Here is an 18,515-nt window from a genome sequence, read left to right on the forward strand (position 1 = left end):
GCTGAGTTAGAGGGGTGTCTACCCCAAGCATGTGGATGAGAACAATTGTTTCAACAGCCATGAAGGGGGCTGAAGCAGGTGCTGTGGAGCACTTAGAGCTTGGTCAGACAATGAAGATGTCAAGATTATCCACTGCATCCTGGGCTATCACCAGTGGTCTTGACTTTTGCCTTGCCACTGGCCTTTGATGACTCTGGAAGAGAGGCTAACGACTTTGTGCAACTCTGCTTCACTTATATCCAATTTACACAGGAGTTAGATATCACCCTGTGATGTCATTGGTCCTCTTCTAAATGAAGGATGAACAACAATAGACTGTGCTCAATCTAAGCTCAGTCTTCTCAGACAACAAGGTAATATGGGGAAAATCGTGCCCCCACAGGATGCTGGAGCACTCCAGTATTTTTGCCCAGAAAACCCCAAATGCGGTCTGGAAGAGTTAGACACCACTGAAAAACAACATAACACCAAAGGTGTTGGAGGAAATGCTTGCCACATCTTTGACTATGCTTTTGTAAAAGCTAATTGATGTTAATTGGAAAAAAGAAACTGGGGTGCTAGTCAGTCAGTGGTGGATAAGGGAGGGGGAGAATGAAATCAGTGGGGCTTGAGCCAATGTCATTAGAAATACCCCAAAATCCCTCAGGAGTACCCCTAGAATCTTAAGGGGAAGATATAGCATCCTGGTTCCGGAAAAGTGAGTTCTAATAGTACTTGCTACATATATGTATAGTTTTTGTGTTATTTATGTACATGTTGTTTTAACCTAGTGGTGTTTTAAGTTTCTTGAGGACTGGTACTGTTTTATCTTTGCCACAACTGAAACTACAGGTTATTTTTATGTTTATACTATATCATGCACTGTATCTGTGAAGAATATTAAGATTACTCTCTTCATTGGATTAAGGTTAAGGCAGGGTTAGAAAAAGTAAAATTTTTCAAGTTGACACAGCCTTCAAACTTGAATTGCAACTGTAGCAGTTCTGGGTCTGGGCTTCCGGGGCAGAAATGTCGACTGTTATTTTGACAACTTTTCAAAGGCCTTTGAGTCAAAAATATTTAAGGTTCTACAAAAATGTGGGGTTCTAGATTGCAGAGAGGAATTTTAAAAGATTACTTTAGTGGAAGAAAACTCTCACCCAGTTTGCTTATTAATAGTAATAGCATTTATACAGGGCTTTAAAGTTTTCAAAACTTTATATAATCTCCTTTTGAACCTCACCATAACCTTATTAGATCATTTTTATTTTACATATAAGACAAAAACTCTAAGAGGTTAAATGACTGGCAAGGGATAGAAGATGAAACCAGCTATTTCTTCCTCAGTTCACTGGGTTAGGTTGCCTGGGCAGAGCAAATGAAAAACATGTCACTTCTTGTTTTTTCTTTTTTTTTTTAGGCAATTGGGGTTAAGTGACTTACCCAGGGTCACACAGCTAGTAAGTGGTATGTGTCTGAGGCCGCATTTGAACTCAGGTCCATCCTGACTCCAGGGCCGGTGCTCTATCCACTGCACCACCTAGCTCCCCGCCCTCCCCCCCCCACCCCGGTCATTTCCTCTTAAGGGAATGGATAGTTAACAAATTAACCCATTCGTCTCCGTTAGGGTCAGGGCCAAGTTCAAAGATGTCCCTCCCCTCCGAAACTCTTTATTTTTCCCTTTGTCCTCCTGTCCCCCGGTCCCGTCCAGCTCCTGGCCGGTGAGAGGCCCCAGCCGCCCGCCTCGGTGAAACGGGAGATCAGGATAAGAGATGGCAGCTCCCGTTCTCAATCCAAGGGCTAAACTTCCCGGGTTCCTTACCCGCTCCGGCCCCAACCTAGAACGGAACCCGAACGACAAGGATCCTCCCTCGAGGTATGCGGGGAACTCTAAAACCGAAGGACCCTAAAAGGAGCCGGAGCTTTCAGCCGGAGGTGTGGGATGGGTGGGTGGGGGTCTCCAGCCCCACGCACGCACACGTCACAGGCGGGCAGGCGGGGACGTCGGGCCGCGCGGAGTCACCTGGGAACGCTAGCTCCGGGATTTGGGCGTCGGGCTTCGGGGCGGCAGGACGTCCTCCTTCGCTCGCGCACTCTCAAGCACGTACACACGTGGGCCACGTTCTCTTCGCTCTCCCCCTTCCCGGAATTGGGCGGAAATCCTGCATGCGCCGTCCCCCTTGAGGCGGAAGTTCCTGAACGCTTTGCGCAACTTCCTTTTGGGGCGGGGAAAATTGATTTATCATGGTCTCTCTGGCAACCAGGTAGGTGGGTTCTAAGGGAAAGAATGGCGTGGACTTCGGAGGGAGGGAGGGAAGTAAAGGGTCGGGGAGGAGAAACCCATCACGGCGGGTCGGTGGGGCGGAGGATGGGGAGGGAATTTGAGCGAATTCGTTGACGTCTGAGAGGAGAGGCCTGTGTAGACGGAGTTCTTGTGAGACGAAGTGTGTGGAGCGATCCTGACACGGGGCTGTCACTTTTAGTGGCCTCAGTTTCCTCCTCTGTCCCTCGGGGTGTTGAGCTAGGTCGGCCCCGAGGCCCCTTCCCGCTCTTCCTCCCAGAGCCCCCTGTGCCTGCTGCGTGTGGGACCTCGTTACTTTGTGCGGGACACCCGGACACGCGGGAGGGCGCAGCCCAACAATCTCCAAGCCTTTATTAAGTGCCTACTGTGTGCCAGGCCAAGGGAGAGGGGGAGGAGAGAGGAGGAACGTGCCCAGGGATTCAGAACGGAGTAGTTTATAGTCGACTGAACTAGCTCCCTGTTTCCTATCTGTCTAGCCCGGCTTCCCGAGTTCTTGCGCACCAAGGTGGGAGGGAAGTAATAGGTGTCTTCGGCCTGACTTAGTTTTCTTTCTTTTCTTTTTGGTGAGGCAGTTGGGGTTAAGTGACTTGCCCAGGGTCACACAGCTAGTGAGTGTCATGTGTCTGAGGGTGGATTTGAACTCAGGTCCTCCTGACTCCAGGGCCGGTGTTCTATCCACTGCACCACCTCTCTGCTCCCTGACTTAGTTTTCAAGCTATGCAGGAGTGACTTTCTCCTTTGTAAAATGAGGATGTTGCAATAGACTATCATTCAGTGCCAAAGGATTATTTCATACCTCGATTCTGTCACTACTTATGGGACTCTGGGCAAATCACTTAACACTTTCTTCAGTTGTGAAACAGAAGGAACAAATTAGTACCTCTGTATCTTTCCGTGCAGGGCTCTTTAATACTTCGAAGGAACAGGATATGTTCAGGGGATAAATGTAGTTACAGCATCATGTGCCACTAGAAGAATGTTGCCATTCTCTTGTTTCCTTTTCGCTTGCATTTGGTTTTGGCCTGCCAGTAGATTAGTAGGCTAGCCCTACTCATGGTATTTTGGGTTACTTTCCCTGATTTTATGAATGACAGTATCCAACTCTCCTGAGACCACATTAAAACTTTTAAAAGTAATAGGTTTGAGGCATCAAGGTGGTGCAATAGATAGAGCTCTGGCCTTGGGAGTCAGGAAGACCTGAGTTCAAATCCGAATTCAGACATTAGACACTTACTAGCTGTGTGACCCTGGGCAAGTCACTTAACCCGGATTGCCTCACCCCTCTACCCCCCCCCAAAAAAAAGTAATAGGTTTGTCTGGCTTTATATAAAGAGTTTTATTTTTGTAATAGGTTATACTCAGTTTTAGTTTATGCATTGTAAGGTTTACTTAACATTTATAAATATTTTATATAATCCACTTAGCCCACTGGAGGCATGTCAGTTTTGTGGATCCATCTCAATGACCCATTCCTTCTTTCACATAGTCAACAAGTATTTGTTAAATTCTTATTAAGTACCAGGCACTTTGCTAAATGGTTGGCTTAAAGAAAATCAAAGAAGGCATTCACCTACTTTCAAATAATAGGTTTGACCCTGGGCTGGTTACAGGGCAGGGTTAGGTTGGGATATAAGGATAAGTGCCTGTAAAAGACAGTCCAAAAAGATTATTCCTAAAAGACAAAAATTAAATAATTGTCATTTTGCATTATTTGTGCTTCTGCTCACCTCCAGTAACATAGATAACTGAGTTGACTATTTTTATTTGCCTTCCATTTCAAAAGTGCATTATCAGCTTTACCTCAGCATTCTTTAAAGCTCTCAGGAATAAAATGTCATCACTGCTGTACAGAAGAGGAAATAGTAAGGTATGGGAAGATGAACCGGCTTGGCCTTGGTCGCATAGTTACATGATCAGGAACAGAAGAACGTACTTCCAGCTCATTGCTCTACCTGGTGTCAGTAAAATGATAGTGGAGTAGCCATAAAGCTAAGGCTAATTTGGTGTCTGCAGGTGACCGTGACTTCACATATGTTGACTTAAAGAAAAAATATGTAAGATCCTAGGATCATAGGTCTAGAGATGGAAGAGATTTCAGAGGGCATCTAATCCAGTCTCCTCATTTTACAGGTGAAGCACCTGAGGTCCACGAAAGTGAAATTACATGCCCAAAATCACTGATATTCCATTAAGAACTTGGTGATGTTCGGACCATGCTTGTGCCCAGTAGTTTGACCTTTTAAGGCCTGATCTTATCTTATTCCTAGACTTGGTATAGTGGAAAAACCATTGGAACTGAGGTCAGAAAACCTAAGTTACTAGGGCCAGCTCTGATGTTTATTTGCTTTGTAAAATTTGGGTAAATCACTTAACCTCTCTTGAGCCTCAGTTTCCTTATCTATAATATTGAGATAATGTATCACCTACCCTGCCTGGATCAAATGGTTGCTATGAAGATCAACTGAGTTAATGTGTGTGAAAGTGCTTTTTAAACTGTAAAGTGCTGTGTAAATATCAGAGATTGTCATGTATTGTGCTGTATGATTATGTACTAAAATTATTATTCTAGGTGATACAAATGAGAAATATTTTACTAGTTAATTGTTTGTTAATTTTTAAGGTAAAAATGATTTGCCAGGTAATCTATGTATACTCCCAACAGCAAGTTTGTTTATTTGAATATATTTGTAACAAGTTTACAGATTAGAATTGAGATTGCATGGCAGGCTAAATTTAGTTTGGAAGTTTCTTGTTACCCATCAAGTTAAAAAATTTAATAAATTCTTTTTGATTGTAGCAGCATTCTTCCTGCCATCTGCTTAAGCCCTCAGTAACCTGAAGCTTGGCCAGTAGACTCCTTAGTGAAGGGACAAGTTCACTGGTGGCAGCTGAATTGATGTAAACATTACTTACCAGTAGAGTTTAAAGTTCAGTTTTGTAAGCAGCTCATTTTTTTTATCAGTTAAGGTCTAGGCAGTGCTAAGCACACAGCCATAATAGCTTTGACTGTTTAAATATGGGTTCTTGTTGGGGCAGCTAGGTGGCTCAGTGGATAGAGCACTGGCCCTGAAGTCAGGAGGACCTGAGTTCAAATCCAGCCTCAGACCAAACACTTGACTGTACTAGCTGTGTGACCTTGGGCAAGTCACTTAACTCCAATTGCCTCACCTGAAAAAAAAGAAAGAAAAAAAAAATATGGGTTCTTGTTAGCAGTGAATTAAACATTTCTGAGATTTGTATAAACAATTAAAAAAAAAAACTTGTTATACCAGGAACTGTTATGAAACATAGTGTTTCAAAATTATAAATTAATATGGAATTTTCAACCTAGTTCTATCGAAAAGTTTTGCTAATGTGAATCAAGGAAATTGTGTTAAGATCCTGTTAAGCATGTACATGTAGAGTTACTGTATGTTATGTGACAGGGTTCTGGCCTCCATTTAGAATTTAGCAACTAAAACTAAATTTAGGAATATATTCATCCCCTAGACCTTTTGATTTTGAGGGTGCTGTTAAAAAGCTTTTTAACATGGCAGTGCTAATCAGTACATTTTAAAGACCAGCTTTCCCTTTTTGTTAAAATAGCTGTATACCAATTAGTTGAAAATTGCTTTTGTCCATACAATTTTTCTAAGTCTTTTTTTATATACAATCTTGCCATGCATACTATACTAATTTTTGCTTAGCATAATTAGAGATACAGTATGAATTAGAAACAGCCAATGGTCATATAAAAAGTAGCAATACACATGTATGCTATATAGATATATAAATAAGCATCTCTGTTTATGGCAATTTATGTTTATTTGTGGCAATATATATTTAAGTAAATGTGTACTTGAAAAACTGAAGGATGAATATGGTTATTCCAGAATAATTCTTCTGATTTAACTGCTTGGTGTTTATAATTTGTGCTATAAAGAATAGATGATTGTGGCTTTATACTCCTCAACATTCTATAATGTGTAAAAGGCATCTAGAACTAGTAAAGAGAATTTAAATTGTTTATTCTGTTGGTCTTTTACTGTTTGCCGAGCAGCAGTTATTTTCTGCCATAGCAAGAATTGGAAATTTACAAATTGTGATAATATAGTAGTGTCCTAGAATATTTCCAATGCCTTTTAATACTTCTTGACACTTCTGTCCTTTATAGACAGAAATCTGTAGCTTTGAAAATTCAGTTTTCCTTTGAAGCATTGCGACTGATATAGAAAGCCAAGAGGTGCAATGTGAGAACCTGGGAAATTAATGAAGATCCACTCTCTCCAATTATATAGCAAATAGTTCTTAATTGTCACCACTAAACAGCTTTAGGATATCTCTTGACCTTAATTGTCCTAATCTCCTGTTTGAAGACACTGACCTGCAGATAATATGCTGCTGCCAAAGGTAGTGCGTAAGATCTTTTCAACAATGAAATAAATGAAATTACTTAACTGTAAAAATGTGTATGTTACAAGTATAATTCATTTTAAGAAATTCAGTTACTGTATCTGAACATAGTTTAGGGCCTTAGTGCTTCTTACAGTTAAGAATCCATAGATTTAAAAAAGGACTCCCTCTGTTTTGTTTTCCTTTTATTAGGAATTCCCCAAGTGTATGGTTCTCAAAGGTGGTCCAAGACTAGGTGTTTACAAGACCTTTCAGAGAACTTATGGCCCTTTTATTCCTTAGTAACATTTCAGTGGGTGAGAAGGGTCATTAAAGAGATGACATTTTGTTATCAGATAATTGGTAAAGAAAGGAAGTAGAGCTTAAGTCGCTAATGAAAAGTTGGCTGAAAAAGGACATTTTAAAATAAAATGAAATATTCAAACTATTGTTGTCTTTCATTTATCTATTTTTTTCCTCTTTCCCTTCTACTTCTCCCTTCTCATCTTGCAGAGCTTATCAACCAACAAATTAATGCTAATGAAACTTTGAAATTGTCATGGTATCTCAGTTACTGTTTGTCTCTGAATTGAAAAATAGCATATCTAGCAAGAATTTGTTAAACAGTGTGATGGTCATATATTTAAAGGAAAATTAATTCATGAATAACATAGGGAAACTCATTAAGAAATCAGATTTGTTTCCGCATTGCAATAGAAAAAGTGTGGTTAGACTATAGGAGCAACTAAAAAAAGCAGGCCAAAGGTGCTAAGTAAAGGGTAGAAAAATACATTCTTAAGGAAAGACAAGAGTTTTGCAAAACTCTCATCTCTATCACCTTTGTTTCATATTTAGATGTGAAATTATGAGTTTTGCTACTTTTCAAACATTTTTCTATTTAAAGTGTCTGTACTAAATGACACTTTTCTCATGCAAAGCCTCTATTTCTGCTGCATTTTGTTTAGTAGACCAAGCTACATCCTTCTTGTTATTTGAGTTATAATTATGTTACTGAATTTATGCTTGTATTTGTTAAATGTTAACTACTTATTGGTCTGTATTGTTCTGTGAGGAGCTGTACAAAGTCAGGTAAACAGAGGCAGAGTTGTGGAAAGAGTTCTGACTCTCAAATCTCAGAGAATTGGGGTTTAAATCCCATCTTTGTTGCTTAATACCTGTGTGATTTTTGGCCAAGTCACTTAGGCTCCCTAAGGTTTCATTTCCTCATCTGTAAAATGAGGCCATTGTACTGGACAGCCTCTGAGGTTCCTTCTAACTCTGAATCTGTGACCGTATGACCGGATTCCTATCCTACTGAAGCTTTAAGTGTGAGATGAATTATAAAGACAAAAATATTAAGAAATATTAAGGAGAGTTGTATTGATACAGTTATCGTTGAATAAATATTAAAGAAAAATGAAGTTTATTTTAAATCATATGTATTTTTTCAATCAGAAAAAATCCATCTTCTTTCCTACTCCATGCCACCACCCTAAATGAGAACAAAATTAAGACAAAGCTCCTGTTACAAACATGTTTAGTCAAGCAAATCAAATTTCCACATTGGCCGTGTCCAAAAAAATATGTCTCATTCTGCATTCAGTTTCTACACAGCTCTGATCTTTTCATTAAGAATCTTTGAGGGGCAGCTAGGTGGCGCAGTGGATAGAGCACCGGCCCTGAAGTCAAGAGGACCTGAGTTCAAATGCGGCCTCAGACCAAACACTTGACACTTACTAGCTGTGTGACCCTGGGCAAGTCACTTAACCCCAATTGCCTAAAAAAAAAAAAAAAAAAAAGAATCCTTGGAAGTCTTCTGATTTCATTAGAGATCCATTTTTTTTACCTTTGGGATTATACTCAGTTTTTGTGGGTAATATTTTTGGTTATAAGCCTATATCCTTAACCTTCTGAAATATCATATTCCAAGCTCTGCACTCTTTTTATTGGTGGCTGCTGAATCATGTGTGATTCTGACTGGCTCCTTGGAATTTATATTCTGTGTTTTTGGATACTTAGTGTTTTGGTTTCCAGTTTTTCTCCCCTGTGCCTTTCCTTAGGTGACTAGGTGGCACAGTGGATAAAACCTAGGTGTAGAGTCAGGAAGGTTCCATCCTTGGCTCTTTTTCTTTGACCTGTAATCTCTGGATTTTGGCTGTAATGCTGCTGGGAGTTTTCTTTTCTTTCCCCCTCCCCTACATGAGGTGACTTTTGGATTCCATTTCCACTTCTGCAAGCTGTAGCAAATGTTGGTCTAGACTAGAGCATGGGAGAAAGGTCAGGATTAGAGCTATGGATTTGGGAACCATCTACTGAAAGATGATAGATGAAGCTTTGAGACTTCAGCCATCTGCCAATTAATATCTGTGTCAATCAACTCTGTGACTGTGTACATATCACTCAAGTTATGTGAGCCTCCGTTTTTCCTCATCTGTAAAAAAGGAACAATGACTTCCCCCACAGGGTGGTTGTCATGATCTTATGAAGTATAAAGTGGATGTAATAGGCAACTAGATGATGCAGTGGATAGAGGGCTGCGCCTGGAGTCAGGAAGACTTGAATTCAAATCTATCCTCAGACACTAGTTGTGTGACCCTAGTCAAGTCACTTAACCTCTATTTGCTTCAGTTTCTTCATCTGTAAAAATGGAGATAATGGGACCCACCTCCCAAGGTGGTTGTGAGGATGTAATGAGATATTTTAAAGTGCTTTGCAAACCTTGAAGCACTATATAAATGCTAGCTATTATTATTAAAGTATTTTGTAACTGTAAAGCACTACGTAAATATAAGCTATTATAATTATATTCTTTTTCTTAGAAACTGGCTTCATTTATCAACTCTTTAATTTTTTTTCAATCTTTTACCATCTTGATCCTTTGCTTGGGTCCAATTAAATGCCTGTAGACTATCTTCACTTAGCTACCTCATATCACATCAAACTTAGCATGTCTACGATCATCTTCCCTGTCCATTCAGCTCCTCTCCTTCCACTTCCAAATTTTAATATTTTCCCCAGCCAGAGAGGCTCAAAATCTACTTGTTCCCTCCCTTTCATATACCTTTCAACCGATGCCAAATCTTGTCTAATCTTCCTTTGAAGGATCTCTTGCATTCATCCTTTCTTTTCAGTCCCCCACTACAACCATGTTGCAGGCCTCCAGTCACTATTGCAGCAGTCTCCTAAAAGCTTCTGATCTCTTCCCTCCAGCCACCAGATTAACCCCTCTCAAATGGATACTAAATCCATCATCACGAACAAATATTTCTTGACTCCAGACTGTGTATATGTAGGGCACAGAATTGTTAGGTATCATCCCTGCCCTCCAGGAAATCAATCCATTTAGGGTCTTAAGACATGTTTATGATAACTACATTAAAAGCCAGTATATGATTAATGCCAGAGGAGCACTGTACGTCTGCCTCTGCCTCTTATTTTCTGTTTTACTTTAGGCAAGTTAGTTAATCCCCTTTGGACCTTAATTTCCTCATCTATAAAATAAGGAATTTGATTTCTAAGGATTTCTAAAGATTAGAGGTCCTTTCCAGTTATAAATCTTCATGTAAGTAAATGCTGAACAGGTTTCAGGGACAGAGAAATCGTTTTTACCATGGTAATCAAGAAAGACTTCTTAGAGGAGGAAGGAGCTAAACTGAGGCCTAAAAGATAGCTAGCATCTTGATAGTGGGAGCGAAGACATTGCAAGGAAACCTAGAATTAGGGGCATCTAAATAGAAATTCTTTATTTTTTCTCATTAAAAAAATTTGTTTAAGCTTGAGGTTTGCTTTTATTTAAAGAGGCGTTAGTAGGGTCTTTGTCACCCCATTATTTGTCATTTTGCTAATTGGTCATCTTTTGTGAGGTCAAATACTCCTAGTCCCAAAGCTCATCATGGCCCCACTGGTGCAGCCTCAGAGAGATCGTTTGTACTTCTCAAGACCCTTTGGAGGTCAGGAAAATAAGGTATCTTAGACCCTGAGAACAGCCAGCATCCTAGGGAAAAGAAGGATGCAGATCAAACCCTTTCCTATAGGAGACCTTTGTTGCTAGAGGCACAGTGATTGATGCCCGCTTTCCTTTCTGTTCTCATCTTGTAAAAAGTGAGGTCTTGGCAGAACCACAAAGGTGACTGGTATTTCAGTGACCCTAGTTGCCTCTAATATGACTTACCCATAACTAACTAGAGTGCAAGCCTAGTTTTTTGAAACTAGTGCAGAGACCTGTCTCTGTGAAGGCCATGGTAGGAGATTTCCTGCTGCATTGGTCCTTGTGACCATCAGGAGTAATATATTCATGATGAAGAATAAGAACATACTGTACTGGGATGAAACCGATCATAACTATGATGTTGTAAAAGGGGGACTGCAGTTTCACATGAGGCAGAAAGAACATGACTAGGATGTTGAAAACCTTGTACCATGACCAGACATCTTGAGTAGTAGTATATGGAGGCAGAATGCTATGTTGGAGGGAGGCACTGGTTTTGGTCCTGGCTCTTCTGTCTGCCTTTGTAAACAACTTGTTCAAGTTGCTTTACTCGTGGATTTGTTTCCTTGTTGGTAAATTGAGGGAGTTGGAGCAGATCAGAGGTTCCAAAGCTTATTTGGCCAACTACCCCCTTTAAAAAAAAAAATTACTCAGTGCCCCCTCTGAAAATCTGCTTTTCTTTTACCCTTTAACAGTTTTTGAAATTTGCATCTTTTTTTTTTTTTTTTTTTTTGCTTTTTGGTGAGGCAATCAGGGTTAAGTGACTTGCCCAGGGTGACACAACTAGGAAGTGTTAAGTATCTGAAGCCAGATTTGAGCTCGGGTCCTCCCGACTCCAAGGCCAGAGCTCTATTCACTGTACCACCTAGCTGCCCCTTGCATCATTTCAAAAAAATAAAAAAAGGGGGCCGCTAGGTGGCGCAGTGGATAGAGCACTGGCCCTGGATTCAGGAGGACCTGAGTTCAAATTTGACCTCAGACACATAACACTTACTAGCAGTGTGACCCTGGGCAAGTCACTTAACCCCATTGCCTAGCCAAAAAAAATACTTTTTTAAATACTGCATTTTAAATTTAATAATTTATTATAAATTTGTGAGGTTTTTCCTGCATTGAAGTTTTGATGCTTCATCATATAACCGAATAATATCATATTGTAGACAAGTCATTACATGCACATATTCCTGCCGATGCATGCTGGACTTCCCCAACAATGTGAGACAGGCTCATCTGCCAACATTTGCTTGTTAAGACCCATCCACTGACTTGACCACTGATAGGTTATAACTTGCATTTTGTGTGTTTATTTGGAAAATAATGTAATCACTACATCTTTAACTCTGTTACACAACAGATGAAACATGTATGAACGGTTTTTCAAATTTTTCTTTTCTTCGTTCCTTATGTTTCCACCACCCCATTATTTTTATTCCCCCAAATTGTACCCGAGGCTACTACCACCCTGCTGAGTTCCAGTGGCCCCTCCTCCCAGGGGGTGGTATCGCCTACTTTGGGAACCTCTGGACTACTTCCTCTGTGAAAATAAATAGCATTGGGGCAGCTAGGTGGCACAGTGGATAGAGCACTGGCTGCTCTGGGGGCCGGGGGACCTGATTTCAAATCCAGCCGTGTGACCCTGAGCAAGTCATTTAACTCAGATTGCCTCCAAAGAAAAAGAAAATAAATAGCATTTATGAAAATATATTTCATTTAGTTTCTGCCAGCTTCTAAAATTCTTTGATATGATTTCCTGGCAATCACCATTCCTACTCCTAACAATATGTTGGTCCCTATTCATATTTGGTTTCATGTAGAAATAATACATTATGTGGCCTAACTTCACAACATTTCCTTTTCTGTTTCCTGTTTAATTTAATATGCAGTCAAGTTTTCCACTGTCTAGAATTTCAGAGAATAGAGTTTCTAAGATTTGAATAAACTGTCATTCCCTTTTACTTTGTGTAGTAAGATTCATTCCAAATCCTAATTACCATAGAATATTAGAGTTGGAGGGTACTTAAACAATCACTTAGTCCAGGGTTGGGGAACCCGAGGCCTCAAGGCCACAAGTGGACCTCTAGATCCTCAAGTGCAGCCCTTTGACTGAATCAAGCATTTTACAAATAAGGATAATAAGGTTCTGTGAGATTAAATATTAAGTGATTTGCCAGCAGCTAGCTAGTGGTAGAGCAAGAGCTAGAACCTATTTTTTTTTTAAACTCCCAAGTCTAGTATTCTTTCCATTATATCACCCTGCCTCTACAGATGTCATGCAGAAACTATTTTACTCTGAGGCTGAACAACTTGTTCCCATATAATTTTAAATTGATGTGGGATCTAGTGTCCTCCAGTGGAGTTGGGGTAGTGGGCATAGCATTTGGCTGGATATAATGATAAAATACTGTAGAGCTCACTTTTCTGTTAAGTGAAGAATGCTAAATAGGGAGAGATTTTATATTACTATTAACTGTATTTTGGCTTGAAATTCTGGGATGCCCCAGTGAACATGCTTTTTTAAAAAATCAGTTTGTCATCTTGGCATTTTCTGTTGAATATAGTGGACACAGCTTTACTGATGACCAAAAACACTGACACCTGTGGGCATAAAAATCAAGCCAAGTAAGGGAGAGGGGAGACAGCATTTCACAATCTTGAGTTCACTAATCCAGGTTCAGCTTGTTCACTGATAGACTCATTAATATTTGTGAGATGCAAGAGAATTCTTGTCACTGTTTGTCAGTTTTCTGATTATAAATGCAGGTCAAAATGATCTGTGCTGTATACTCATAATAGTAATAACTAGGATGAATGCATTTGGAAATAGCACTATTTGAAATAGAGTGAGTAGTCCAGGAGATCAGTGGAGACATTAAACCCTGGGCCTGGGCCAGGGCCATGGAAAGAGGTGAGGGGCAGAGTGTCATTCTGTGTTTGTTCATACAGATTCTGAATTTACCAAGCATTTTTTTTCCCAGTTTGTGAAGACTTATAAATAGAAGTGATAAATCTCAGTAATAAAGAAAGTGAAGCTGTCTTCCAAAAACTAATGCCAGTAAGTTCCCTAAGCTCTATTTATTTTCACAAGACACACTGTAAAAGAAAGTGATATGGCCCATGTTGGGTTATTTTTAGATGTAAGTATACAAGTTGGAAATGGAAAAGCCCTGTCAGGTTGTCATTTCTTCTTTTCCATCTCTTTCTCTCCCGTCTGTCTTCAGTATTCTGAAGGGTCATTCTTTGACTTGTATTTTTGTTTTTAGTGTTTGATCATCAATCACTGCTCTAAATTTCTCAAGAAGAGAAATTTCAAGGACTTTTTTTCCAATAGAAGATTATTAATATGTTTCATAGTGATCTTTTTGAAAGGCATTATGATGTAGTGGGTTAGTTGCCAGTGCATTAGATGCCAGGAGATGTAGGTCTTGTTCCCAGCTCTGTTGCTTACTAGCCCTGGGTAATCTTGGGCCACTCACTCAATACTTCCATTTCATCATCTGTAAAATGAAGATGATACTATCCTATCCTTCTCATAGAATTGTGAAGGTCAAATGAATAATATGAGAACACTTTGAAAGGGAGGAAGGATGAAGGAAACAAGCATTTATTAAGTACTTACAATGTGCCAGGCACTGTGCTAAGCACTGGTTTTAACAAATACCAGCACAAAGACAGCTCCTGTCCTCAGGGAGCTTACATTTAAAGAGGGATGACAGCTCGCACAAAAGGAAGCTAAGAGGCAGGTGGAGAAGTAGGTGTTTGCAGGGGCATGCTTTTGAAGTCTGGAGGTCAGGAGCAGAGCTGAGAAGGGAATGAGGACTGGCTAACCTGGGGCCCTTCACAAAATAGAGGCCCAGCAGCAACTCACCAGTGGGAGAAGGGGGCCAACTTGGCAGAGGAATGTTCCGGGGTGAGTAGGTCACTAAATAGGTGAATGTTGCAAGGTAAGGAGAGCCTAGGTACTGAGAAAAGTTGCAGGATGAGACAGCAGCTGAGACATGATTTTGAGATCCACAAATCAGGAGCAGAGCTGGGAGGGAAAAGAAGAATATCCGTTTGGCCATCATTTTACAAATAATCATAATGAGGTTCTATGAGATTAAATTTGCCAGCAGCTAGCTCATGGTAGAGCAAGAGCTAGAACCCATTTTTTAAAAACTCCAAAGTCTAGAGTTCTTTCCGTCATATCACCCTGCTTCTACAGATGTCATGCAGAAACTATTTTACTCTGAGGGTGAACAACTTGTTCCCTTATAATTTTAAATTGATGTGGGATCTGGTGTCCTCCATGGGAGTTGGGGGAATGGGCACAATTACATTTGTCTGGGTATAATGATAAAATACTGTAGGGCTCACTTTTCTGTTAAGTAAAGAATGCTAAACAGGGAGAGATTTATATTAGTATTAACTGTATTTTGGCTTGAAATTCTGAGATGCCCCAGTGAATATCTTTTTTTTAAAAAAATCAGTTTGTTTTCTTTGGATTTTCTCTGGGATATATAGATGCAACTTTACTGAGGACCAAAAACACTGACACCTGTGGGCATAATCAAGCAGTCATCCTAAAGAAGGGGGAGGGGAGAAAACATTTCAGAATCTTGAGTTCCCTAATCCAAGTTCAGCTTCTTGACTGATGGACCCATGAACGCTTGTGAGATGTCCAGAAGGGGACTGGCTTGGGGGCGGAGGGTTTTCCACAGTGATCAGGTTGCAGGGATGCGTTGATATTTAAGGGTGAGGCCTGTTAAACAGCAGCTGAAACATAGCTTTGAAATCCGAAAGTTAGGAGCGGAGCCAGGAGGGGATTAAGTGGCTGGTCATCCTGGGCCTTCCACAAAGCGGAAAAATAGTAGATAAGCGTCATTGTGCTTTTCAGTTCTAAAAATACTGTTATTCAGTGTCTTGTATCAACTTAGCTAAATTATGGTAAAAGGTACATTGTTAAAAGGGGACAATTTAGATGTAGACCAACAGGTTTTCTAAGTTCAGGAAAGAAATCAAGATTGCCATTGATAACAATTAAGATTTTTTTTAAACATACTCTTCTGCCAGAGTTTAGCTACAAGAAAGGTTGAACTTAGACATTTGATGTAATATACCATCAGTCCCTTTTGTACCAGCCATATTCTTTCTTTTTTATCTTGTGACTTGGTTGCTGGCTTGCTCTAGGTCTTTCCCTTTGACTTGCTTAAACTATTCCTGTTTTCAGTGTCCTTTGTCAAAAACAAACCCTGAGAATTTTTGGTTCTCTCATGGAACAGGGAGAGTGTATAATAAATGAGATAAGTGAATCTCTTCTTTAAGCTTAGGTTTGGGGCATGCATAGGGACGAGACTTGTGATTTCATGTGTTTAGGAAACCTTCCAGTGAGGAACCTCCCTCTAGCCATGCAGGTGATAACCAGGGTCAGAGGCAGGTCTTCCTTGTCATCAGGGCCAGTTCTTTATTCATTAAAACCATACTGCTTCTGATAATAAGTAGCGTTTTCCATTTCTTCACGTCATTTTTTTTATTTATTTATTTTGTTTTAGTTTTCAGCATTTGCTTTTATAAGATTTTGAGTTCTAAAATTTCCCCCCTTCTCCTCTCCCCAATACAGCATGCAATCTGATATAGGCTATTACATGTATGATCATATTAAACATATTTCCACATTAGTCATGTTGTATCACATCATTATTATTATTATTTAGTATTAGCACCACAGTGTCCTTGGCACAGTTAAAAATAGGGTTCAGTTCATTTTCTGCCTATTGATATTGGTCTAAAGTGAATTGTGAGAGACAAACCACGGAGATTGAAAGAACTACGGTCTTTGCCAAATTTTCTTCTCCATGAATTAAGAATTATTTTATGATTCTATGAATATCAAATTTACTCTTTAAAAAAAAGTTAGAAACTGAAATTGATTTTAGTAACCAATGGCTCTGTTTAAATTTTGTTTTTTTATTTCAAATTTACACATAAAGAAGAGCATTTCCATATACATAGCAGAACACAAAATGAGGGTTTTATATGAAACTATGAATCTCTATTTCATACTGCTTATTTTTATAAGCATATAATAAATTCCACATATTACTTTCAAAACTGCCTCCCTGTCTGTACTTCATTCCTTCTGTTTTCTTCTCTGTGCCTTTTAGTATTCCAAATATCTCTGGATTTGCCCTCATGCTTTGTGAAATGGTGGTGATATGACAGTGCCTCCCAGAACTTGGCCTTCTCCAAGTCAAGGCTTCTAATTAAGTATTGCTAAGTTTGCCCCAGATACAAACCTGGACTAGAATCACAAATTGTGTGTTCTCAGGCAATTTGGGAGGAAAAAAAAAAGCCAAGGAAATGGTTCTGAATGCTACATGAGTTATATATTTTAGTTTAAAACGACAGACTCTTATGTTTCTAGAACTTAGGCTTTAAAAAAATCGAACCAGAATTATTTCCCTTATTGTTGACCATTGAAAAGGCAGCATGGATAGAAGACTGATCATAGATTCAGAAAGACTCAGACATATGCCAGCAGTGTGGCTGAGAACAATTCACTTAATCTCTCAGTGAGTTGCCAATCTACATTTGTGAAAGGAGTTTCCATATGGGGGGCATCCTTCATTGATGAAATGCCTCTCTTCCCTGCTCCATTCCCCAAAATGATATCACATATATGTGCTGTGCCAACTGAATTTTATCATTTCATTTGATCTGTAATTAGATTAACATGAAATTTTATGTTATATTTCTGAAATTAGTGTCCTTTCAGGATTCCTCTACTCTCAAGTGCAGAGATCAAAAGAAAGAGGTTTCTTGTCCCGTACAAATATATCTATGTAGTATGATGAGGAAGAAAATACCTCAAACAGCTAGGTTTAAATTGCTTTTGTACTAACCTTGACATTTCTTTCAAATGTATCTGCTTCAAAATTTGAACCAGATTATGTTTTTTATTTGTATTCTTGTTGACAGTAGTTATAGCCAACATTTTAACAGATTTTTTATTTTAAAAAAGAGCAAATTGGGTGATTTTGTACTTTTGAAGTTATTTTCATTTTGCCTATAGTATAATTGTTCATTATAAATTCATTCTTATAAAGGAGGTGTGACTATGAAAACATGGCTTTTTTATTTCTCTAAAAACAAACATAAGGGCAGGTAGGAGGTCAAGTGGATAGAGTACCATCAATAGAGTTAGGAAGACCTAGTTCAAATTCAGTCTCAGATGCTTACTAGCTGTGTGACTGTGGGCAAGTCACTTACCCCTGATTATCTCCAAAAAAACAAAACATAAATGAATTTATAGATCTCAATGAATGTTCCTCTAAGCAGTAACTTTAAGAGGTTATATACTTACTCCAGAGATGCTACCATTACTAAAAACTTATTTACAATTCCTTTTGGGAGATTGCCATTAGAGCCAGCATGCTACAGTGGAAAGAATGCTAAATTTGGTGTCATAGGACCTGAGTTCAAATTCTAACCATACCTCTTACTACCTGTGTGAAGTTGAGTAAGTCACTTAACTTACCTGGGCCTCTTGTTTCCTGATCTGTCAAGTGAGGAAGTTATACCAGATAACCTTCAAGGTCCTGTCCAGCTCTGGATCTGGAGTTTTTTAAAAGCCACATAAGAAAATCAGCCATATTAACTTTGTAGTTATTCCATCTTCTTTTTTCTTTTAACTTAGAAAGGTATTTCCCATCTATGTTATTTATCAGACTAATTTCAATTTAGTTGTTTGCAAAAATGAAATTCATCTTCAAAGGATGAATGTTTGTTGACACTGAAGATATTCAAAGGAATGTGCTGAAGATTCTGAAGCCCATTGCATCAGTGGAGTAAGGGTATGATCTCCCAAAGTTTCTACTTTGAGTCATTTATATATCATTT

General features: G+C 39.3%; 1 protein-coding gene across 2 annotated transcripts in view; it reads left to right on the top strand.

The window, feature by feature from the left end:
• The first annotated feature begins 2,146 nt into the window (after nt 1–2,146).
• The window catches only part of DHRS7B (dehydrogenase/reductase 7B), a 59,520-nt gene continuing 43,151 nt past the window's right edge, over nt 2,147–18,515 (top strand). The window contains exon 1 of one of the 2 annotated variants that reach the window (XR_003570233.1): nt 2,147–2,243. Coding sequence is in view for 1 of the 2 variants with exons in the window: in XM_027874770.1 (XP_027730571.1) it covers nt 2,224–2,243 (20 nt within the window). In the remaining variant the exon portion in view is untranslated. The remainder of the gene's footprint in view (nt 2,244–18,515) is intronic. The other variant, XM_027874770.1, reaches the window with a different exon arrangement.

The sequence above is a fragment of the Vombatus ursinus genome, unplaced genomic scaffold (assembly GCF_900497805.2).
Source record: "Vombatus ursinus unplaced genomic scaffold, bare-nosed wombat genome assembly UNPS02014807.1, whole genome shotgun sequence".
In the NCBI taxonomy this organism is placed as follows: domain Eukaryota; kingdom Metazoa; phylum Chordata; class Mammalia; order Diprotodontia; family Vombatidae; genus Vombatus; species Vombatus ursinus.